Source organism: Salmo salar, chromosome 18 (assembly GCF_965601325.2).
Source record: "Salmo salar chromosome 18, fSalSal1, whole genome shotgun sequence".
In the NCBI taxonomy this organism is placed as follows: Eukaryota; Metazoa; Chordata; class Actinopteri; order Salmoniformes; family Salmonidae; genus Salmo; species Salmo salar.
This window is the reverse complement of record NC_138308.1, coordinates 69,804,399-69,830,415: the sequence shown is the minus strand read 5'-3', so window position 1 is coordinate 69,830,415 and position 26,017 is coordinate 69,804,399. Positions and strand designations below refer to the sequence as shown.

The 26,017-nt window shown below is 43.8% G+C and overlaps 2 protein-coding genes across 5 annotated transcripts in view; one reads left to right on the top strand and one right to left on the bottom strand.

The window, feature by feature from the left end:
* Nucleotides 1-10,504, top strand: part of rtn3 (reticulon 3) — a 33,068-nt gene extending 22,564 nt beyond the window's left edge. For all 4 annotated transcript variants that reach the window (XM_045701317.2, XM_045701315.2, XM_045701316.1 and 1 more), the window contains 6 exons: nt 4,067-4,274; nt 5,039-5,177; nt 6,404-6,473; nt 8,680-8,726; nt 9,433-9,491; nt 9,649-10,504. In XM_045701317.2, coding sequence (XP_045557273.1) covers nt 4,067-4,274; nt 5,039-5,177; nt 6,404-6,473; nt 8,680-8,726; nt 9,433-9,491; nt 9,649-9,697 — 572 coding nt within the window. In that variant the 3' untranslated portion in view covers nt 9,698-10,504. The remainder of the gene's footprint in view (nt 1-4,066; nt 4,275-5,038; nt 5,178-6,403; nt 6,474-8,679; nt 8,727-9,432; nt 9,492-9,648) is intronic.
* A 2,102-nt stretch (nt 10,505-12,606) lies between these two features.
* Nucleotides 12,607-18,090, bottom strand: LOC106577527 (zinc finger translocation-associated protein). Its single transcript, XM_014155626.3, has 5 exons — nt 17,590-18,090; nt 16,582-17,106; nt 15,938-16,279; nt 15,204-15,695; nt 12,607-15,097 (listed from the first exon to the last, which is right to left on the bottom strand). Exons 1-5 carry the CDS (start codon nt 17,723-17,725, stop codon nt 14,607-14,609), a joined length of 1,986 nt encoding a protein of 661 aa, XP_014011101.1. The 5' UTR covers nt 17,726-18,090; the 3' UTR covers nt 12,607-14,606.
* Nucleotides 18,091-26,017: the final 7,927 nt, after the last annotated feature.

Here is a 26,017-nt window from a genome sequence, read left to right as displayed (position 1 = left end):
TGCTGAAGTCAGCATTGTGAACAGAGTTCCCCATGGTGTCGGTGGGGTTATAGTATGGGCAGGCATAACCTACAGACAATAAACACAATTGTATATGACAATTTAAATGCACAGAGATACAGTGACGAGATCCTGAGGCCCATTGTCATGCCATTCATCCGCCGCCATCACCTCATGTTTCAGCATGATAATTCAAGGTCCAATGTCACAATGATCTGTACACAATTCCTGGAAGCTGAAAATGTCCGTTCTTCCATGGCCTGCGTACTCACCAGACGTGTCACCCATTGAGCGTGTTTGGTATGCTCTGGATCGACGTTTACGACCGCATGTCCCAGTTCCCGCCAATTTCCAGCAACTTCACACAGCCATTGAAAAGGAGTGGGACAAGATTCCACATGGCACAATCAACAGCCCAATCAGCTCTGCGAAGGAGATGTCGTACTGCATGAGGGAAATGGTCACACCAGATACTGACTGGTTTTCTGATCCACGCCCCTACCTGTGACCAACATATGCATATCTGTATTCCCAGTCATGTGAAATCCATATATTAGAGCCTAAGGAATTGATTTAAATTGACTTTTTTCCTTATATGAACTGTAACTCTGAAAAATCTTAAATTGTTGCGTTTTCTATTTTTGTTCAGTGTGAAAAGCTTGAATACGGCTCTTATCTGAGCTTCATCTAGTTTATATATCACATCTGCCAATATAACATGCCTTATCAATGCTGTCATTATTACCTACTGGCTTACAAGATGTGACATATACTCTATAAACACACTAGGTCATAACTAACTGTACATTTTGTGTAACCGTCTGTGATTTGATTTAACCCAAGGCAGGGTGGCCCTCTAATTCACAGTGTAGAGTTGAAGCAGATCAGCTCCCCCCAATAGGGAACCCCTTTCTATGCTATGCCTGCTCAGTGCAAACATGAAATCCAAACCTGGCACACACAAAATGGTATGTAGACAGGAGTTAAAGGCAGGATGCCTGAAGTATGGACTCAAACATGTTCATGTGCTGCGAGCGTAACCTACACCACGGGCACACTATGGAACTGTAGGTCATCACTGAGGCAACCAGTAACTAGGGGAAAGTTTACACCATGCAGGAGTCGTGGAGGGAATTATAATGAAGCATTACAGTTAGCTACTGTTAAAGAAGTGCTTTAGGATAATACATATAGATGGTATAGTGCATATTTTCTTCTAACATATCAAATAATAATGCACTCTTAATTATTTTTACTAGTGGTTTCTGTATACTTAAAAGACCAAAATTCAAGTAGCATAGCTTACATTTTGGGGCTTATTTTCCCTCAATCTGCTCTTTTAAGTACCCCGTTTCCCTCTTGAACCTTGTCCTTTCCCTCAGCCGCTAACCATTCTATTTTAGTCATCCTTCCGCAGTGTTGCTGCCTCAACTCAGTGGTTTATTAGGCGGGGTATGCCTGGCTAGGTGAGTTAAGGTTACTTTAGTGGGTGTAACTACCTGTTTTAGTTGGCTTGGCTCCATTGATAATGCGGAGTGGACATACCAGTTCTCCCTCAAAAGGCCTCAACAAGAAATGGTCACACTGACGGTGATATGAATCGGTCATCCTCCCAAATAGGGTACACATTTGAACAGTGGCCAGAAAAGGCTCTTCTCTCTTGGGCTAGTGAGAAAATCTTGACTTCTGCCAGGCCTTTAAAGATTAGTTCAAATCAGCCAGTCCATTTGTAGTAGGAAGATTTGTGTTAATCCTGTGTGTGTGTTTAGACTGGGAGGGATAGGGCGGGGACCAGCCAGTCATTGTCAGTCGGGAGGGAGTGGATCATGTCAATACGTGAGTCAGACTTATTCACCCATGCCAATGTATATAATCACCTATGGTATTTGACTTGCTTTAGAAGCTGGTTTAGCTTTGCAGGAGTAAAACATTGAAATCTGTTGCCAGGCTATGTTATAATGGGGTCACACACATTGACGCAAATAGACGCGCGCGCGCGCACACACACTGGAATGCAGGCAATGTGGTGTGGTGCCTGTACCTTTAAGAGCTGCTCACTGCACAGTGAGGTAGAAAGCAGGCCACTGCGTCTCTGCTGCCACTGGGACTCGCTGCTAGATCTGGAGCCTATAACGCAGAGAGAGAGGGAGGGAGGGAGGGAGTGATGATTAACGAGGGCCGTCAGCCCAGGCTGCCTCCCTGTGGGTACCAGCAAAGCATGCTGGGAGGGACTCAGACCCCTGCAGTGCTGGGCGAGGAAACCCCACTCATTCTCTGAGCACCGCTCACCAGCCAGTCAGGCAGCATCAGGAACAATGGAGTGCTGTCTGTGTCCTGCTACAAGAGGGGCGCTGCTTTGCTTCTCTGCTTTGTCAGGATGACTTGTCTGTAAACAATTTTTTTCACTGTGCCATGCAGCTGTGCTCCACATTTGAACTGATACACAATATTGCTCCTAACTCTCTATTGTAGTATATTTTGATATTTAATAATGGAAATTTAGATTTTTGTGAACCTAAAAAAAAAAGTTGATTTTTATTACATTTGTTGTAGCAAAACTAAACTAAATTGGAGGAAGGGTTAAAGAGAACTATGATACACCAAGTTTCCTAATCTATTCACTCAATCCTCCCTCCAATAAACCCCACATAGTTGTCTAGAATTGGAAATCTTTATATCATTTAATAATACTGAAGCCTAAATGGTAAGTGAGCATTTTAATCATGGAAAACTAACCAGCTGCAGTGTAGCCTAATTTCACAACACAATCCTGTTACTGTAACAGGATAGAGTTAAGTGATCCTGTTTTTTGTTGTTGTTGTCTCTACTCAATCTCATGTACATGAGTGCCTCAACTATGTGCAGCCCTGGATCAATTCCTATTACCCTTCTGTAGCGTAGCCCCACGACGAAGCTGCTTACCAGCTCATAACATATGCTGATACTAATCGTAGCTGCCTTGTTTTTTTTATACAAGCCCTGCCCGCGGGACATGCTACATCTCCTCAGTGTCTGTATGTGGGACCAGATGATGCAGAGCCACAGTAGCTCTCTCCCTGCTGTACATTACATCTTAGTGGAGCATGAGTCACTCTCTCTCTCACACACACACTCGCAGAGTTAGGTAATGGTGGGCGAGCAGTGTGCCAGGCACCTCCCATCCCAGAAACGTGTGTGTTTTGTGTGTGTGTGTCTCTGTGTGCCTTCTGTATGTCTGTTTGTGTAGCCTATGCACAGGGGTAGAAGCAGTGCTCTGTCCAGCACAGTGTGGAATGAACAAAATTGGGGATGAAAGGAAGAAGTGGTAAAAAAGTGGGCGTCTCCGTTCCCTACGGTTTCTCCAAGAACCTTTTCTTGGTAGTCAGCCCAGCCTGCCACCACCGGTGTCAAAAAACGTAGAGAAACCTTCGAAGAAGAGTGAAACGGAAACGCCAACCAAATTGCATTAATGGATCGTCTGTGGAGTGAGGGGAGGGTTGTTGTGTGTGCCGCGCTCTCTGCTCTGCTTTCTCTGCCCCTTAATTGGCTGAAACGCACAGCAGCCCAGGCCTGGAGCCCGAAGAGGCGTAGTCCCATGTGGAGTCAGTCATTTGATACAAGGTTTCTTTAAATGCGCCCTTTTTATGCAAAGGATGGAGTGTGGATATTTATGAGCCCAATAAGAGGGTTTCGTAACAACACTGTATAAGGAATATCAGTTCAGTTTGTATGCACACACAAACATATACAGGGTTGTGGGGGCAGGTGTGGTAACAGTATCTAATGCAGTCTGTATACAGTATGTTATTCTTAGACTGTAGTTGCCAGAGGGGGAAAACACAGCATTTTTATTTATAGGTTGGCGGTTGGATATCACCATTTTCTGGTCTTGTGTTCCAAATGTGTGTTGTGCAATAAGCAACTTGAATTCTTCCCTCTTGTCTCCCCCCCCCTAATCTCATAAACAATAATGCCCTCTCACCCGCTTTCCACACACTAAAACATGCACTCATACAAACACACATTTTCCTTCCATTAAACACACACACACACCTTTCTGCTACACCCTTTCTTTCACCCACTCTAGTCAAGGACTTGGTGCACTGGCGAGACCCCAAGAAGTCTGGCGTGGTGTTCGGCCTGTCCCTGCTGACGCTCCTGTCCCTGGCGGCGTTCAGCGTCATCAGTGTGATCTCCTACCTGCTCCTCGCCCTGCTCTGTGTCACCATCACCTTCCGCATCTACAAGTCCGTCGTCCAGGCCGTACAGAAGTCCAACGACGGACACCCCTTCAAGTAAGGCGGCACACTCCATATGGAAACTTGCGATGCTACTAAGTATTGTATTCATTAGAATGAACGTGGAAAACTATTAGAACGGACGGTGAACAAGCCAGTGGTAAGAGGTTGCTTGGTAGGAGTGGTTGTTTTGACAAAACGTCTAGCTGAGTAGTCGCAACTAGGGCCAGGAGTTTTTTTTCCTCACCACATGACCAGAAAAAACAAAATTCCCTATTTATATGTTGTCATTGTTACCATTGCTCTTTTTATCTCCAGCAGGATGTTTGCTTGTCATCACAACCCCTGCCTGAGTAACTCATTTCCTGCTGGATTTATTAATAGAAACATCATGTATGGTCCAGGCAGAGTGGGAGGGGGGCTTATTTCAGTACAGAGCAGCACAGCCCAGTCAAACACAGAATAATGACTTCTTATTTGTTTATTTATTGAACACTTATTTTACCCGGCAAGTAGATTCACCTGGTCAGTCTGTCATGGAAAGAGAAGGTGTTCATAATGTTTGTACACTCAGTATACGCATATGAAAACAACTGCTGGAGTAGGAAAAAAGCCAACCAGAGAAATCTTCAAATCCAGTGACTTGAACAAGTTATAAAATGAAAGCGGCTCGGGTTGGCTGAGCTGATTTTAGCACTTCTTAGCAGGTTAGCATTAAATGATCAAATAAAAGCCGTTGTCAGAGTTGACGTATAGCGGGTTAGCCTGATTTTTTTTTGAGTTCACAGCGTCACACTCCTCCTGTGGTTGGTTCTCTTCAGGGCTCTGATGGAGAAGGATGTCAGCATTCCTCCCGAGACCTTCCACAAGCACGTTGACGTCAGTTTGACCTACATCAACCGGTTCCTCAAACAGATGAGCAAACTCTTCCTGGTCGAGGACCTCATCGACTCCCTGAAGGTGGGTTTAAGTGTCTGTCCAGCTGCCTGTCAGGCGGTTCACCCCCTGTATCTGAGCCTCTGACTATGATAGATATGTTGGTAGACCAGTGATCCATTCCGTTGTACCCTGGTGTGTGGGTGCAGCGTTTTGCCGTTTACCTCGTTCATAAATCTACGTACACAACCCTAAACTAGGTATCGGGCAAGACGGTCCTAAACAGGTGACAAACCGGACTTGTTCCCATAGGCCTATGTCTATTCTTTCCCCCTTAAACTCTCCTCTCCTGCCGTACGATCCTTTGTGTTGACTCTCACGCAATCTGAACACTGAGCGATCCCTGCTGTGTGTGTCTATAATAAGCCTCTCCACCACCAACCCTGGTCATATAGTTAGTAACTCAACCCTATTGTATGCTGCAGCGTTAAAGTGTGACAGTGATCAACAGTAAAGCTCTTCGTCATGTGACCATGACAGAGAGCGGGAGAGCTTACGGTATGTCAATGGCATGCCCGTGTGCGTCAATCACACAGGGCAGGCGCGACACTAGCCCTGGCTTAGCTCTGCGGCCATCCGATAGCAGCTAGCTAGCTGACCCAGAATGCAGCTCACAGCTAGCTCTCTGTGGAGCGAGTGAATAGGAGGGGAGGGAAGAGAGGAGAGGAGAGCTACTGCCAGTCTTAACACTTCATTATAGCCCAGCCAACCAGACATACCAGCCCATCAGTCCAAGACGACTGTTGCTGGTCGATCCCATGCCCACTCATGCAGGGTTATTGCTCCTTGCTGTGGCTCCACTCCCAGCCTATTACATCAACATTCCATCCCTTCCCTAGCTGGAGGTAGAAGTAGCCCCTAACCACAGATCTAGGATCAGATTATCCTACCTCCCATGCCATTGCATAAACCAACAATGGGATTACAAAATTTTACAATATTTGACCCTAGAACAGTTGTTAAGGGGCAACTTCTTCTTAATCCTCCTATAATCCTCCTGAGTATGGATACAATGGGTATGTATAAACCGAGGATGAATTTGGGAGGATGCAGCTGTACCTAACTTTCAGATAGAAATGTAATGCATAGAAATGACACGATGATAGAAAACCGTGCCTGTTCTACATTTCACTCTGCAACGTTTGAACCGCTTCACCCCTCTGAATAGGCCCCAGGCACCCAGTGTTCTAATCATTGACTTAATATGGCATCATTGGCTCTGACCCGGGTCTGTTTTCTTCTTCTCCCAGCTGGCTGTAGTGATGTGGCTGCTGACCTACGTAGGAGCCGTCTTCAACGGCATCACCGTCCTCATCCTGGGTAAGAGGCTACATCAGCACTGCACTCAGCACTGCACTGCAGCCAATCAGAGTAGCAGCTAGGGCCCTGAGGGGAAAGGTTTTGAATCAGCAGCTGAATGATTGATTGCAGCTCAGTGATTGATTGACAGGTCTGAAACCCTACCATCTCTGTGACTCAAAAATATCCTGCTCCTCCCCTGACAATCACACCCTCAGTGATCAGTTGAGAGGCCAAACTGTTAAGAATGTGGCTAGGATAGCACATGACAATGAGGAAATTAAATTGAAAATGGGAGGAATAATATTGTTTTTCACAATAACAATTAGAATTTTCTACCTTGTCGGTTAAGAAAAAAAAACATAGTTCAATTGCACGTTAAATTCTCATTTTCTTTTTTTACACAAATAATGTGATCACAATAATGTAGTACAATTACACATGTGAATTTATATTTATCTTTTAACCATTTTCTTTCTCAATATTGCAGTGTTATCTGGTATGGTATTGAACAAGAACTGTAATCTTGAATATTCAAACTGGAGTTTTGGTTTGTCGTATGTTAACATAAAAATAATATTGCTAATATTTTGGCATCTATATATATTATATCTACTGTGTGTTTGTGTGCGTAATATAGATAGATCTATATATCCATAAATTGCAGCCCTGAATCTGCAATAACAATGTAGCTCTGGTGATATGTCATATTTGAACAGTTTGGGTTGGAATAGTGGTCTCCCACCTCTTCTTTCATAATAGCTACTTCATACAAAAACATGTTTTTTTTTTTTCAAGCTACTCATATAAAATTAGATTTTTTTGTTGTTGTTATTCTGTAGGCCTAATTTGATGAATAGAAACAAAGAACAGCATTGCCTAGATGATGTAACTGCGTTTTGGTTCTTCAAACCACACATTTTGGGATACCTAGTCAGCTGTACAACTGGAATGTGTCTTCCGCAGTTACAGGACTAGGCTGCTATAAATGAATGTCTAATAAATGTTTAATTGTCATTCTGTTGAATAGTGGCCTATTTAACAACACACCACAGTGAGTCGGCTAAATGTATTTGACAGCAAATCGTGAAGAAACAGAATAATCATGAAAAGTAAGAGGAATAACAAGTGTGGACTTAGCAAACACGTGGCTTGACTGTTCCGCTTCTTACCTGACATGGAATTTTTCTGGCGCCGATGTTTAAAGTGCCAGTCGGTGTCACCATGAAAATGTTTAAAACTTGTCTCAGTAGCATACATATTTGATGCAACGAGGGTAGAAATGGCTTATTTGGTCGTTATTACTTACCAAACAAAGCAGAGCTGTTTTTATCAAGGTACGCACATCTTGTGCTTTTTCATTTTGCTGCATAGGTGCATACAGACACAAAATAATTTCACAGATTTAATCATGTAATATTTGCACGCCTATTTTGAAAGTGGGGATGCAGTTGCTCTATTGCTCAGGCGCCTGTGGACGTACAGTAACTGTCAAATGCTCAAATGTTTCATGCATGTTTAAACCAACCTGGGCAATGGGACACACTTGAAAGGGGGTCGAAGTTCATAAAATGTTTATCATCAAACATTTTCCTTTACATTTTTTATTTATTTTTTAAAATGTTAGTTCACAATCTCACTGGATTACTAAAAACCCAGTCCCAGCATTTTTACTGTGCAATTACATCGCTATAATGCTTGGTAAATGGCATTGTTTAGAATAGAAGCTCAAGACAATTGCTGAGACTAGAACACTGTGTGGGTCTTGTTAGCGTGTTGTTAGCGTGCCACACTTGTTCAGTGTCCACCAGTGACCTTTTCCTATATTGACATGACTGATGACAGTCGGAGGTCACTGGCGGCACAGACTGTGGCCTTCAGATGATTGGCTCATTAGACCAGCACTACCCAATAGCCTGCTGCTCTGACGAACACTGTATGTGAGGAATATTGATCTAAACTTGCTTAATGGCGTGTCACGACATCGCAGTTTACAAGGTGTTACAGCCTAATTGGTTGTTTTTTGTGGGGGGATTTCTTACTAGTAAAATGTTCTGCACTGTCCTTTGTCTACCTCCCTGAAAGCGACTTCATTATTATTATTATTGTTATGGACTATAAATGGTCACTTTATATAGTCCTGTGATGCGTTGTGCCTTTTGTCGAGGTCAGTTGCTAGTTGTTATTTTTGTTATTTCAAAGTTTTTTTTCTTTCTCTCTCCTCCAGCTGACATCCTCCTATTTGCCGTGCCCCCGTTCTATGAGAAGAACAAGGTGAGAGTCTGACCCTTGACCCTTTTGTCTTCTTATAACATCAAAGAAGTAGAGAACTTTTATTATCGCGTTACGTGCTTTAGAACTATGTAGCGATGAGTCATGCTGGTGAATCATACCATTTACCGAGAGCTTAGACCTATATATGGTTCTGGATCACCCGTGAACAGTGATGATGATGATGATGATGACATCACTTTGCGGGCACGTACAAGTCATCACCCACCGCTCCACTCTGTGTGACCTCACCGGATGACCGGGCTCTCTGAGTCGTTGGAGGCTATTTTTGCATACTTATCGTCATCATAGGACAAGGCTGATGGGACAAGTCACTTTGCTGTCACAGTTACAAGATGGCTTTAAGTGTCCAGTTGAATAAAGTCATCACCTTTACTTAATATTTCCATATCTTTTCCATGCTTACTGTGAACTGTAGAGGTCTGTTGAATTCACGGAGGCCTAGATTAATGGCAGCGTTTTACTCGTCTAAACACACACGCGGTAACCATAACAACCCCTAATACCATAACAACCGTAATACGGTAACGGTCGTGGCATCTGTCTACTTGTGTTTTTTATCTCGTAACTCATTTTGTGTGAACAATGAGGCATTGTTTCATGTTATTCGGATGAGGTCTGTTTTTGACCCAGATGATCTGTAATTTAATGTAAAACTCACTTTTGTCTTCCTCTCTTTCTTCCCCAGACCCAGATTGATCGCTACATGGAGATTGCACGCACTCAAGTCAACACCACAATGGCAAAGTAAGTGTTCCCAACCAAAACTGTTTAAATGCCAACAGGATGTCTCCGATTACAATCTACCTAAACTAACAGTTTCATATACGATATCAGTGGTGCCAGGTGATCAGAGATGTGTATGTTGATGGTATACATGTTCTCTTTACCTTTTCTCTTCCAGGTTGCAAGAGAAACTCCCTGGAGCCGTCAAGCGTACGAAAGCTGAATGAGCGGCCCGCAGACATCTTCATCACCATCCTCATCACATTTATCCCATCTTAAATCCCCTCCTCCCTGCCCTCCCCCCCTTCTCAGTCCTCCTCCCCCTATCCACCCTCTAACCCCACTCCCTCCCTCCCTTCCACCAACCATCATACCATCTGCACTGAACCAGCTAGGTAGAAGAAAACAAAGTATTGCTACTCAATATTCAATGTAAACCACGCAGCTTAACTAAGAGCATTTAGAAAAAGAACTGCGCCTACTGTGTCGACAGGAAACACGTCTAGCGGGAGGAAATGATGTAATGCCGTGGCAGGTCGCCTGTCTTTGGGCACACTAAAAATGATGCAGGGGTCAAGTGAACTAGACGGAATCTATGACCTGGTTTTGTAGTGTACAGTTGGAGTGTGTAGGGTTTATCATTGACGAGTAAGGATGAGTGTTAGTCTCGCTAAAAAAGCAAATGTCTGTACTTTTAACTAATATATTTAGCTGAAAGTAAACAAAACAAGTAGAAAAGTAAAACACATAAAAAGAGCAAAATGATTTTAAAAACGTACCTTTGGGTGTAAATTGTGGCTTGTCTTTTTCCTGCTCTCTCGCTCTTTGGCAGTTGTATGGATAAACAAAAAAGATATCAAGTTTGTGTTTGGAACGTGGTACTGGGATTTCACTGTTACGGATTGGCCTGTTTTGGTGTTATTGTGTTTTGTTCACCTTAAAGGCACTTATGTATGTATAACGTTTCTGCAATGCACTGAACTTTTTTTTTTAATCCCACGAGCAGGTTTAAATAAAAGGATTGGAACACTGAACCAGCTGTGATACTTTTGGTCTAGTTCACCCTGTTTGATTTGAATGCATTTGGTATAATCTTTCTGTATATACACTACAACGGGCTCCCTCTTTCTCTGCTGTATGAAACAAGTTAGCCTTGCTTGTTATAAAAGGAGAACTCCCTCTTACAGCAGTCATAACTTGTTTTTTGTCGCAGCTGTTCAAGTCGACATCAATGTTTCACAGTCACCTGTAAAATGTATATTATTACTATTACTGATATGATTCTTATTGCTTATAGGATTGCTGCTTTTCAGCCTCGTAAAGGCTCCATAAAGCTTCATAGTTGCTTCATGAAGCTTCATAACCGCTTGATTTCTCCAGTGAGACCTCTTGGATATGGGTTCAAAGAGCGACCAGTTTTTGACAGTAGCTGGACGTATTAACTATGACGGAACGATAGATGCGAGAAAAGATTTGGTGGGTGTTGTAATGGGTTTTAGTTAATTTTTTTCTTTGAATGCCATGTAGCGCATATCATTGCATGAGCTGGAAACATTCGCATACTTTTTTATGTAGGCTGTATCATATTCTTAACCCATTTTTGTTTTTGTTTATAAGATGATCATTATTTGTGATTGCTTAAATTGTGTTTTGGTTTCAATAAAAACAATAGTCATCTATTTTAGGGCTACTTCTCTGCAATGGCAAAGTGTCTTCGAAAGGGATTTTAGAAATTGAATTTGAAAAATATTAAGACTGTTCCTATTCTGATCGTCAGTACTCCTAGACAATGTGCTCAAAGTAAGTTGGCACCTCCGTTGTAATTTTTGGGAGGAATCCCTCTACATTGGATGGTCACTAAAGATAAAACAATGTTGTAACATAAATTATACAATGACCATTTCGCATTGCCTCAATGCATCTTCTACTACTACTACTACTACTCAAATGTATGTTAACTGCTGAATGTTACCCTGCAACATTGATAGAACATTCCTCCCCATGCATGAAAACCAGTGTTTCGCAGTGGCCCTGATGTTGTCAGTGTACACACCGCCTCACAGAGATGTGGCGCAACAATGCTTATTGGTTCCCTTGTGCATACGTGTCTCTGTATCCAACTCTGTGGCAGTTCATTCAAAGGTTCATTCATAAGGTCTAACTCTACCCTCAATTCATCGAGTCAAGCCATTGGATATGTTTGTTCTGGATGTTTGTTTTTCACATGCGCACACATACCCGCTCACCCACAGTCGAACGTATCCAATGTCTGCAAACCAATGTGTCCTTGTGATGCTGGACTAATTATACATTCAGTTGCCATGATGACCTCATGGTTAGAAGGTGTTCCAGACAGTCAGGCTTTTCATGGGCGCTCCCCCTCAACCTTTTCATTGAAGGCAATGCTACCTATGTTTTCAATCGATTAATACAGACCTCTTACTTTAGTGTCTTTATTCTTCCTTTGTCAATTACAATATAATTCTACATTTTAAACTGGTTTCCTTCAAGCATGTATTTTTTTTCCTCATTTTTCCTGCAGTTTTTTTCCTTTCTTGGAGGGGGTTGGCAGGAGTTTATTTCTTCTTCTTTGGCATTCTTTGTTTAGCTTTTGACTATATTGGTAACTAGGTGTGTTAACTAACATCTCCAGCTCTGTCTGTTAGCAATGACTTTTGATCACATTTTGGAGCTTTGGGGGGGGGGGGAAATGAAGAAAATGTGCGAAAAAAAAATAACTGTGGTCCCTGTAGTGATGTTAAAGTGGAATTAATAAACATATGTCAAAGGACACCGCTTTGGCTGATTTGTTTTTCCATCTGTGGTCTGCTCTATAACATTTAAACATTACAGCATGTCTGAACCACGGGGAAATACATTTGTGTCAAGATTGAAAACAAGATTGAGTCTAGCATTCGCGCTCCCGTCTGGACAGAGGGATGGGATGGTGATATGAGTGGTTTTGATAAGAAGATAATACTGCAGCTACTCATTTTAGACCAGGTCTGCATGTTGAGATAACACAGACATGGTAAACCCAATCAGCAAATGTATTGCTTTATGAGTTAGTGCCTTCTGTCTGCAAATGACCGAGTCAATTTTTGCCATAATTTCCCAGAGAACCAGTCAGACAATATTATTCGGACACTTTTTTTATTACAAGTATCATTTATGACAGAATGCATGTCTCAACCTTTCACCATGTACAGACGAAATGCAGAGCGGATACTTGAAACATGAAATTGAGGAAAGATGAGGGACTCAGTCCCTAAATAAAACTGAAGATCATTGCTTGTGTCCTCACCCAAGCCAACTAAGTACCACCAAAGGGTAATTTTAACGTGCCCCTTATACACACCGACACAAACATACACGTAAATCATTGCAACAAACAAGGTTTATTCTGATTTATTCAATCACATATTCACCATATTTAAGTTCTATTCATATTTAAATAATAAGTGCTGAGTCACTCAAAGCTTTTAACCTTTCTGTGGCCAACGTGGCTCAAAGCCCAGATGTAATAAGTATTTCACCACTCCTTGCCCATTCCCTGCATGCTAAAAAGACCACTGCACAAACTGGGGCTGTGTCTGAAAACATTACTAGCTGTCAAATCCTTGCTTCCTCTCCTTGTTTCCTCAATTCCTATTGAAGTGCATTAGAGGAGAGGCTTCAAGGTCCCTCTGGCCCTGCAATGCGCTTTGAGAGGAATTCATGAAACAAGGACGGAGAAAGCACAGATTTGACTGGTAACAATTTCAGATCCAGCCCGAGTCACCAATTATGCCAGTGTAACCGATGTGAAATGGCTAGTTAGTTAGCGGTGGTGCGCGCTAATAGCGTTTCAATCGGTGACGTCACTCGCTCTGAGACTTGAAGTAGGGTTGCCCCTTGCGTTGCAAGAGCCGCGGCTTTTGTGGCGCGATGGGTAACGATGCTTCGTGGGGTGTCAGTTGTTGATGTGTGCAAGGGTCCCTGGTTCGAGCCCAGGTTGGGGCGAAGAGAGGGACGGAACCTACACTGTTACACCAGCTTAGGTTAGAGAAAGAGAGTGGTATTGGACACTTATGTCCCTCCTCTCCACATAACTGGAGAAATGCTGCCATCTGGTTCTTTGAACAAATGAATTAGTCAATGGGTTGTAAAGTATTATGTTTCGTGTAGTAATTTTGATGCTCTATAACCAACGAGCGAAAGAGCGAGCACAGATGGAAAATGGACAATCCCTGAGTTGTGCTTTTCCTGGTGGAGTGATATTTTAAAGATCACTGAAATAAGGGCAACCGAGGCGCTCATTTCATAGGTGGTCAACTTGGCAATTTATTTCCTGACGCTGTTGTAATAGTTTAATTTTATTTATCACTTTGTTGCATAAACCTTGTAATAGGTGAGTTACTGAAATGGAAATCTTGCATGTGACATCTTGTATAAATATGCTCTCTTATAAAACGCCTAAGCCATTCCAGGCAATCCCTCCACAATCATGCATGACTTCAGAATTGCCATGCAAAATGAAATTTAAGTGGCATCGTTTAATTTGATCAACGAAGTAGACAAAATGGCCGCAATTACAAACCCTTTTGTAAAAAACATGTCTAAAAGTGCTTGTAAAAAAAAAAAAACATTCAAATATTGAACACTATAAAATAGATATTTTTTTTGTGTGTGAAACTTTTTGCTAAGGAGACTCATGAGAAGCATAAATAGTTGCTGGCCGGTGCAACAATAGTACTGTGACACTGAAAAAGACATGCAAGGTAAGATCTTCTCATTCAAGAATGAGAAAAATGTATGGAGGAAGTCCATTTACCTCATTGTAAACAAGGAATTTCTGAAATAACTTGATGTATTTGACGTAAGTGAATAAAGATAATCGCATCTTTAAGTGGCGTTCATTGTCTTAAGCAATAAACCTCAAACACCCTCTCATTCAATCACCTACACACCCAAAGCTAGGTTTAAGTACATTTTTGGGACAGAAAGTGCTATATTGTAAGCTCCCTGACACATCAATCACCGACTGTGCCAGACACCACTCACGACAGGGCTCTACCAAGCCTCATGTTTCTAACTTCCTGAGAAAGAGAGACTTGGGGTTGGAGCGGGGAGAACAGAGAACAACCGTGCCTCGTCTTAACTGACAAAGAGGCTGGCGGCCGTCTCTCCGACTGCCGATTGTCCGTGGTCCTGGGAGGAGAAACAGTCGTCTGAGTGGACGAAGTGCAGGGCTGTCTGGTTGTAGCTGAGCAGGGCTTGCTGTCTCTCGTCAGGGCTGTACTCCAGAGAATGAGGGTGGACCTGCTGGATGTGTCTCTTGATGGTGCTGACTTTAAGAGTGGCTAATGTCGCCCCGCACACCATACAGATCAGCCCGTGTCGCCGGCAGTCATAATCCATCAGGAACTCCATCCGCCAGCGCACCTGGTAGTTCCGCCGCTGGTCCTTGCCCGGGTAGTGTCCGTGGCGTCCCAGAGTGGCAGGTATGGTGGCGACCGCCTCCTCCTTCTTCACTGTCTGGATGGCGGACATCTTGGAGGTCCGGTGGTTGTTGTTGTTGTCGGGTGCTGCCTTTTCACCCATCTCTCCTGCCACATGGACTCTGATGATGTCACTGGGGTCCACTTCTGTTGGGGGTGGGGGTGGGGGGGGGGGGGGGGCAAAAACCACTTGGTGAATCACTTAGTATTTCAATTTTTTTCTTAAATTTTTTGGGGAACTTGTAAGTTTTACCTTCTTTCATCTGCACGGCCAGGTGGTCTTCCGTGGGGGCCTCTTTGGTCCAGGCCTCGGCCATGGCCTCTCTCTCCTCCCGGGCCAGGCTGGTGGTCTCAGGGTGGCACTCCTGAATGTGGTGCCGGAAGCTGCTCACCTTGGCCACGGGCAGGGCCTGGGAGCACACCATGCAGAAGGTGCCACGACCCTGAGGCCCATAGGCCACCAGGTAGTCCAGGCGCAGGCGCCAGGGGAAGCCCCCGCGGAGACGCCTCTTCCTGGGCTGGCGGAGAGGGGGTATGGGGCCGGTCACCTCTGGAGCTCCAACACCACCTCCATCACTGCTACCAACCATGTCATGTATCTGGGACAATTCCTCATTGTTGTCCTCGCCGATCTGGATGGTCTCTAGGTCATCAGAGAAGAAGTCCACCCCAGCCTCTCTCTCGTCTTTGGTGTTGGGCTCCGATTTGATGAAGTCGTTCAGAGGGTCAGATTCTGAAATTGGGGCTTGTGGTGGGGGTGGGGAGAGAGTATATGAGTGAGTGAAGACATCAATAGGGAATAACAGAATATCAAGCGCTTTTTCAACAAAAGCTTTTAAATTCGGTGCTGAAAAGATTCCACTTAACTCTTTCTAGCGTTATACAAGACACAAGACATATTGCATATACAAAACTAGAGCCGCAGTGACAGAATGCCTTTTTCCCTGTGCTGTTATACTCAACTACGGCCCTCCTCCCCTGTCTCACCATGCGTCTGAGCCCAGGTCTGCAGGATGCAGTGCTTCTCCTCCGAACTGTAGACCAGCGACTGAGGATGGATGTCCAGCACGTGGCTCTTGATGTGGTCCAGGTGGAGCGAGGGCAGTGGGTGGCCGCACACCATGCACACCAGCCTGCCCACCGCCGCCTGGTACTCCATGAGGAACTCCTGTCGGAACCAGGCGTGGAGCGAGTCGTTCAGGTAGCGCTCCAGGGTCTGGGCCGAGGGCCCGGGGAGCTCCTCCTGCTGCTGGCGGGGGGCCGGTGTAGGGGGAGATGGGGTGGTGGACCGGGGCTGGAGTTTGGGGGTCACCATACCATCGGGTTTTCCTGTGGGAAGAGATGGAGGGGAAATGCAATTGAAATGTATGTTCATGTGAATCACGAAATAGGCCACCAAGGGAATGCCTTACTACTACACCAAGCTACTGCACAAAGACATCACCATCTTACATTACTGTAAAAGTGGATGTTAGCAGCACGGGTATGACTGTACAACATACACACTTCTTATCAGACATGCTCATACTGCCACCAAGCGCAAAATCCTGAAACTCAATAATGTTATCATAAAACTAGGCCAATGTCATTTCATTCCATCCCCCCCCAGTCTCCAGAAAACCCCAACCCACCGGTGGAGCGGCGTGCGCAGTCCAGCAGCTGCTCCTCCTGACCCTGCGAGACGGCGCCCACCCCTCCGGCCGGACAGTACAACCTCTGGCCCCCCTCCAGACTCAGGTGGCTCTCCCAGCCCGAGCGAATCACCTCCTTGTCGGACACACTCCACAGCAGGGAATCTGGGTGCTTCTGTCGAATATGCCTCTTGATGGTGCTGAGTTTGAGAGTGGCCAGCGAGCTCCCACACACCATGCAGATCATGCCGTGACGACGGGGGTCAAAGTCCATCAGGAACTCGCTGCGCCAGTACTCGTGGTAGTAGCGCCGGTGGTCCCGGCCCGGGATGCGGCTGAAGCCGGGACGGGAGGCGCGTTGGACTCTCTCCTTGATCCCCGAGGGGCCCGGGACGGGGGACAGGAGAAAGGGGGAGTCGGGACCCTCTGTGACACTCCAGTAGCTGGTGCCCGGGGAGCAGAGTGGGGTAACCATCTCCTCATCGCCGTCATTGTCCACGTGGCCATTGGTCAGATCGTCTTCCTCTAGGAGGGAGAGAGTGTTAAGAGATGCACTTACAGTAGGTATTGGTTATATAATGAAACTGCACATTTCAAAGCTTTTAGCCTACAATTCAAGGCCTATTTCTCAGATGGCTGGTGGCACATACTCTGCCTGACATTCCAGATATTCATTCCGCTAGAAATATGATGAGGCAAAAATAGGGATTCATAATAATATCGTTAATCTGTGGATAAAATTGCGGACAGCACCACAGCCATCAGAGAGGGGGAAGCGACTCCATTTAGCCGATTTAGCCAGCCGCTGGTTTCCGCTGGGTGGCGACTGTGCATCACAGCAAGCAGCCAGCATGCTATTTTGCCTTTGTTTATAGTGGAGCCACTGACACAAGAGGGCATGCTGCTAGATGGAATTGTCCGTCACACGGATTAACTGTATCTAATGGTGGCGGGCGGATGAGGGGTCGAGTGTCCATAATCTCGAAACAAAAACATGACAATATTTACCTCTTGAACAGTGTCCCAAGTCACTCGGCTCTCGTGTTGCTTCCTCCTCTCCGCTTATTATTAATGAGAGAGAATTTGTCTGCTCAGCACACGGGTGGACCACGGGCTCGCTCTCCCCCGTCTCTTTCTCTTCCATTACTCTGCAACGTTACACTATTTACGATTGCCTTCAATTCGCCTTGATAAACCAGGGAGGCACGGTATTTTTGGAGAATCATTCGGCACGCGTTTTGTAAGCTATCTAGAACACGTTCGGACCCATCGCTTTTTGGGTGCCCCCGTGCTGTCTTTATAATGTGCCCCTCGTCCCCCCACGCGCTCAGCTCTGGAGCCAAGTTAACTTTTCATATATCAGCTCGACATTTGGTCGGTCATATCCTTCTTCGAGTCTGCGGGTGTGAGTGTCTCTTGTGTATGGTAAGCTATAGCGGCCTCCTGTATGTATTTTAAGGCTCTGCTTGTCTTCGGGGTAGGGAGCCGAGCTTGGGGCCCCTGGGGCTCCTTAAGGGGCTCCTGGGTAAATTTAAAGAGACAGTAGCGGCATTCACGCAGCGACACGCAGACCCGGGGGCCAGATCAATGATTTACAGTGTTTATAGAAAGTCCACAACCCCCCCTCCTCCCCCCTTGGATTTCTTCACATTTTATTGTGTTACAAAGTGGGATTAAAAAAATTTTAATTGTAATTTTTTTGTCAACAATCTACAAAAAATATCATAATGTCAAAGTAGAAGAAAAAAGTTGTAAAAAAATGTGATTAATGAAGAAAAAAAATATACATATTCACACCCTTAGTCCATACATGTTAGAAACACCTTTGGCAGGGATTACAGCTGTGAGTCTTCATAAAAGCTTTGCACACCTGGGTTGTACAATATTTGCAGATTCTTTTCAAAATTCTTCAAGCTCTGTCAAGGTGTTGGGGATCATGGCTAGACAGCAATTTCCAAGTCTTGTAATAGTTTTTCAAGCAGATTTACAGTTGAAGTCGGAAGTTTATTAAAACTCGTTTTTAGACCACTCCACAAATTTCTTGTTAAAAAACTATAGTTTTGGCAAATCGGTTAGGACATCTACTTTGTGCATGACACAAGTAATATTTCCAACAATTGTTTACAGACAGATTATTTCACTTATAATTCACTGAATCACAATTCCAGTGGGTCAGAAGTTTACATACACTAAGTTGACTGTGCCTCTAAACAGCTTGGAAAATTCCAGAAAATGATGTCATGGCTTTAGAAGCTTCTGATAGGCTAATTGACATCATTTGAGTCAATTGGAGGTGTACCTGTGGATGTATTTCAAGGTCTACCTTCGAACTCAGTGCTTCTTTGCTTGACATCATGGGAAAATCAAAGAAATCAGCCAAGACCTCAGAAAAAAATTGTAGATCTCCACATGTCTGGTTCATCCTTGGGAGCAATTTCCAAACGCCTGAAGGTACCACGTTAATTTGTACAAACAATAGTAGGCAAGTATAAACACCATGGGACCACGCAGCCGTCATAACGCTTAGGAAGGAGACGCGTTCTGTCTCCTAGAGATGAACGTATTTTGGTGCGAAAAGTGCAAATCAGTCCCAGAACAGCAAAGGACCTTGTGAAGGTGCTGGAGGAAACAGGTAAAAAAGTATCTATATCCACAGTAAAACGAGTTCTATATCCACCTAACCTGAAAGGTTAGCATGGAAGAAGCCACTGCTTCAAAACCGCCATTAAAAAGCCAGACTACAGTTTGCAACTGCACAAGGGGACAAAGATCATACTTTTTGGAGACATGTCCACTGGTCTGATGAAACAAAAATATAACTTTTTGGCCATAATGACCATCGTTACGTTTAGAGGAAAAAGGGGGATGCTTGCAAGCCGAAGAACACCATCCCAACCGTGAAGCACGGGGGTGGAAGCATCATGTTGTGTGGGGTGCTTTGCTGCAGGAGGAACTGGTGCACTTCACAAAATAGATGGCATCATGAGGCTGGAAAATTAGGTAAATATATTGAAGCAACATCTCAAGACATCAGTCAGGAAGTTAAAGCTTGGTCGCAAATGGGTCTTCCAAAAGGACAATGACCCCAAGCATACTTCCAAAGTTGTGGCAAAATGGCTTAAGGACAACAAAGTCAAGGTATTGGAGTGGCCATCACAAAGCCCTGACCTCAATCCCATAGAAAATGTGTGGGCAGAACTGAAAATGCATGTGCGAGAAATGAGGCCTACAAACCTGACTCAGTTACACCAGCTCTGTCAGGAGGAATGGGCCAAAATTCACCCAACTTATTGTGGGAAGCTTATGGAAAGCTACCCGAAACTTTTGACCCAAGTTAAACATTTTAAAGGAAATGCTACCAAATACTAATTGAGTGTATGTAAACTTCTGACCCACTGGGAATGTGATGAAAGAAATAAAAGCTGAAATAAATCATTCTCTCTTCTATTATTCTGAAATGTCACATTCTTAAAATAAAGTGGTGATCCTAACTGACCTAAAACTGAGAATCTGTACTAGGATTAAATGTCAGGAATTGTGGAAAACTGAGTTTAAATGTATTTGGCTAAGGTGTATGTAAACTTCCGACTTCAACTGTAAGTTAAAACTATAACTTTGCCACTCAGGAACATTCACTGTCATCTTGGTAAGCAACTCCAGTGTAGATTTGGCTTTGTGTTGTAGGTTATTGTCCTGCTGAAAGGTGAATTCCTCTCCCAGTGTCTGGTGTAAAGCAGACTGAACCATGTTTTTCTCTAAGATTGTGCCTGTGCTTAGCTCCATCCCATTTATTTTCATCCTGAAAAACTCCCCACTCTTTGCCGATGTCAAGCATACCCATACCATGATGCAGCCACCACCATGCTTGAAAAAAAAGATGTATTGTGTTGGATTTGCCTCAAACATAAGGCTTTGCATTTATGCCAAAAAGTGTATTCCTTTGCTGTGTTTTTTGCAGTATTAGTTTAGTGCCTTGTTGCATACATATGCTGTGTATTTTTATTCTTCTTTTCACTCTGTCATTTAGGTCAGGATTGTGGAGTAACTACAATATTGTTGATCCATCCTCAGTTCTTTCCCATCACAGCTATTGAACTCTGTTTTAAAATCACCAATGTCTTCAAGGCGACATCCCAAAGCAGTTTCCTTCCTTTCATTCAGTTCAGATGGACGACTGCATCTTTGATGCATCTGGGTGGTTGAATACCTCATCCACAGCACAATTATTAACTTGAGAGTACTTAAAGATATATTCAATGTGTGATTTGTTATTGTTACCCATCTACCAATCACTGCCCTTCTTTGAAGCTTTTGAAAAGCTCAAAGGTCTTTTTAGTTGAATCTGTGATTGAAATTCAATACATGACTGAGGGACCTTACATATGTTGTATGTATGGGGGACAGACGAAGGGGTAGTCATTCACAAATCATTTCAACCCCTATTATTTCACACAGAGTGAGTCCATATACACTGAACAAAAATATGAACACAACATGCTACAATTTCAAAGATTTTACTGAGTTACAGTTCATAAGGAAATCCATCAATTGAAATAAATGAATTAGGCCTTAATCTATGGATTTCACATGACTGGGAGTACAGATATGCATCTGTTGGTCACAGATACCTTCAAAAAAAGGTAGGGGCATGGATCAAAAAACCAGTCAGTATCTGGTGTGACCAGCATTTGCCTCAAGCAGCACAACACATCTCCTTTGCATAGAGTTGATCAGGCTGTTGATTGTGGCCTGTGGAATGTTGTCCCACTCCTCTTCAAAGCCTGTGCGAAGTTGCTGGATATTGACGGGAACTGGAACACACTGTTGTTCACATCAATCCAGAGGATCCCAAACATATCTGGTGAGTATGCAGACCATGGAAGAACTGGGACATTTTCAGCTTCCAGGAATTGTGTACAGATCCTTGCGATCCGTGCATTATCACGCTGAAACATGAGGTGATGCGGCGGATGAATGGCACGACAATGGGCCTCAGGATCTCGTCACAGTATCTCTGTTCATTCAAATTGCAATCAATAAAATGCAATTGTGTTCGTTGTCCATAGCTTCTGCCTGCCCATACCATAACCCCACTGCCACCATGGGGCATTCTGTTCACAACGTTGACATTAGCAAACATGACGCCATACACGCTGTCTGCCATCTGCCCGGTACAGTTGAAACTGAGATTATCCAAGTGAAGAACACACTTCTCCAGTGTGCCAGTGGCCAATGAAGGCAATAATTTCCCCACTGAAGTTGGTTATGACGTCGAACTGCAGTCAGGTCAAGACCCTGGTGAGGATGACAAGCACGCAGATGAGCTTCCCTGAGACGGTTTATGACAGTTTGTGCAGAAACTCTTCGGTAGTGCAAACACACAGTTTCATCAGCTGTCCTTGTTGCTGGTCTCAGACAATCCCGCAGGAGAAGAAGCCAGATGTGGAGGTCCTGGGCTGGCATGGTTACACGTGTTCTGCGGTTGTGAGGCCGGTTGAACGTACTGCATTCCAAATTCTCTAAAACAACGTTGGAGGCAGTTTATGGTATAGAAATTAACATTCAATTCTCTGGCAACAGCTCTGGTGGACATTCCTGCGGTCAGCATGTCAATTGCACGCTCCCTCAAAACTTGAGACATCTGTGGCATTGTGTTGTGTGACAAAACTGCACATTTGAGAGTGGCCTTTTATTGTCCCCAGCACCTGCGTAATGATCATGCTGTTTAATCAGCTTCTTGATATACCACACCTGTCAGGTGGATGGATTATCTTTGCAAATGAGAAATAGGGATGTAAACAAATTTGTGCACCATTTGAGAGAAAAGCTTTTTGTGCATATGGAACATTTCTGGGATCTTTTATTTCAGCTCATGAAACACGGGACCAACACTTTACATGTTGTGTTTATATTTTTGTTCATTTTAATTTATTATGAGATTTGTTAAGAACTAATTTAGGCTTGCCTAAATAAAGGGGGTGAATATTTATGCAACTACTATATTGTAGTTATTTATTTGATTTGTACAATTTGAAAAAAATTATTTTCACTTTGACATTATGGAGAATTTTGTGTAGATCAATGACAATTTTTTTTATATGAACTCTATTTCAATCCCACTTTTTTAACGCAACAAAATTTGAGGTCAAGGGGATGTAGACTTTCTATAGGCACTCTATAGGCACTTGCCTTCGGAAAGTATTCAGACCCCTTGACTTTTTCCACATTTAGTTACGTTACAGCCTTATTCTAAAATTGATTAAATTGTTTTTCTCCCTCATCAATCTACACACAATACCACATAATGACAAAGCAAAAATACATTTTTGCATATTTATTACAAATAAGAAACGGAAATATCACATTTACATAAGTATTCAGACCCTTTACTCAGTACTTTGTTGAAGTACCTTTGGCAGCGATTACACCATCGAGTCTTCTTGGGTATGACGATACAAGCTTGGCACACCTGTATTTGGGGAGTTTCTCCCATTCTTCTCTGCAGATCCTGTCAAGCTCTGTCAGTTTGGATGGGGAGCGTTGCTGCACAGCTATTTTCAGGTCTCCAGAGATGTTTGATCGGGTTCAAGTCCAGGCTCTGGCTGGGCCACTCAAGGACATTCAGAGACTTGTCCCGAAGCCACTCCTGCGTTGTCTTGGCTGTGTGCTTAGGGTCGTTGTCCTGTTGGAAGGTGAACCTTCGGCCCAGTCTGTGGTCCTGAGCGCTCTGGAGCAGGTTTTAATCAAGGATCTCTCTGTACTTTGCACTGTTCATCTTTGCCTCGATCCTGACTAGTCTCCTAGTCCCTGTTGCTTAAAAACATCCTCACAGCATGATGCTGCTGCCACCACCATGCTTCACCGCAGGGATGGTGCCAGGTTTCCTCCAGACTTGACGCTTAGCATTCAGGGCAAACAGTTCAATCTTGGTTTCATCAGACCAGAGAATGTGGTTTTTCATGGTTTGTGAATCTTTAGGTGCCTTTTGGCAAACTCCAAGTGTGCTGTCATGTGCCTTTTTACTGAGGAGTGGCTTCTGTCTGGCCACTCTACCACAAAGGCCTGGTTGGTGGAGTGCTGCAGAGATGGTTGTCCTTCTGGAAGTTTTCCCATCTCCACAGAGAAACTCTAGAGCTCTGTCAGAGTTACCATCAGGTTGTTGGTCACCTCCCTAACCAAGGCCCTTCTCCCCCGAAATCTCAGTTTGGCCGGGAGGCCAGCTCTAGTAAGAGCCTTGGTGGTTCCAAACTTCTTCCATTTAAGAATGATGGAGGCCTCTGTGTTTTTGGGGACCTTCAATGCTGCAGAAATATTTTGGTACCCTTCCCCAGATCTCGGAGCTCTATGGACAATTCCTTCGACCTCATGGCTTGGTTTTTGGTCTTACATGCACTGTCAGCTGTTGGACCATCTATAGACAAGCGTGTGCCTTTCCAAATCATGTCCAATCAATTGAATTTACCACAGGTGAACTCCAATCAAGTTGCAGAAACATGCATGATCTCAAGCATGATCAATGGAAACAGGATGCACCTGAGCTCAATTTTGAGTCTGAATACTTATTTAAGTAAGGTATTTCAGTTTATTATTTTTAATACATTTGCAAACATTTCTAAAAAGCTGGTTTTGCATTGTCATTATGGGGTATTGTGTGTAGATTGATGAAGATTTTATTTTATTTTATCCATTTTAGAATAAGGCTGTAACATAACAAAATGTGGAAAAAGTCAAGGGGTCTGAATACTTTCCAAAGGCACAGTACCAGCGTGTAGGTTACATTCTACTGCAAAATCAATTGGACAAATGTGACAGTTTGCCAATGGGGTTGTTATGTTATTTGTTTTGTTACAGAGAGACGTTTATGACATGAATATGGGGTGGGGGGGATCTACTGTCTTTGAAATGGGTGTCCATAGACAACATACATTTTCACTATTTATGAACAATTCCTTCTGTACAGTGACTTTGCATAATCTCAGGGGATATCATAACAATCTATCTTGCACTGTCATTGTCTCATGTTCTTTATATTGAAATATTGAGAGAAATACTTGCCAAAATGCTCAAATTCGCAACCATGGATAAATACAACATTTACATTACATTTAAGTCCTTTAGCAGACGCTCTTATCCAGAGCGACTTACAAATTGGTGCATTCACCTTATAATATCCAGTGGAACAACCACTTTACAATAGTGCATCTAAATCTTTTAAGGGGGGGGGTTAGAAGGATTACTTTATCCTATCCCAGGTATTCCTTGAAGAGGTGGGGTTTCAGGTGTCTCCGGAAGGTGGTGATTGACTCCGCTGTCCTGGCGTCGTGAGGGAGCTTGTTCCACCATTGGGGTGCCAGAGCAGCGAACAGTTTTGACTGGGCTGAGCGGGAACTGTGCTTCCTCAGAGGTAGGGAGGCGAGCAGGCCAGAGGTGGATGAACGGAGTGCCCTTGTTTGGGTGTAGGGCCTGATCAGAGCCTGAAGGTACGGAGGTGCCGTTCCCCTCACAGCTCCGTAGGCAAGCACCGGGGGTGGCAACATTGTCTATTACTTTATCCCCACATAAGAAACCCTGTGATTTTGTGGAAATCCATGGTCAATTTTGCATCAGCCAAATGTGCTAGAATATACTGAGTGTACAAAACTTCAGGAATACATGCTCTTTCCATGACAGACTGACCAGGTGAATCCAGGTGAAAGCTATGATCCCTTATTGATGTCACTTATTAAATTTACTTCCACCAGTGTAGATGGAGACAGGTTAAGGAAGGATTTTTAAGCCTTGAGTCATGGATCGTGTATGTGTGCCATTCAGAGGGTGAATGGGCAAGACAAATATGTAACTGCCTTTGAATGGGGTACGGTAGTAGGTGGCAGGCGCACCGGTTTGTGGGTCAAGAACTGCAACCTGATGGGTTTTTCACGCTCAACAGTTTCCCTTGTGTATAAAGAATGGTCCACCATCCAAAGGACATCCAGCCAACATGACACAACTGTGGGAAGCATTGGAGTCAACATAGGCCAGCATCCCTGTGGAACGCTTGACACCTTGAAGAGTCCATGACTCGACAAATTGAGGCTGTTCTGAGGGCAAAAGGGGGTGCAACTCAAACATTAGGGAGGTGTATATTAAATTACAAATGATTTAACTGATTGGATTCTAATGGATGAATTGATTGATTGGGTGCAGTCCCAGTTTTACATATCTACAACATTTTCAGCATGGTCTAAAATTATATAACCAATAGCCTATAATAAAATGGTATTATAGAGTGGAAATGTTTGGCATCGTGGATATGGATAGAAATGGCTCAATTTCATTGTCCATCTATTTGAAATACATGTTGCTGTCCAGATAAACAATTATGTCCCCTGTTGTGGTAGTATTGCTTTAAGAGGCTTGTATCTGTCCACGCGACGCAGTTTACACACAAGCAGCA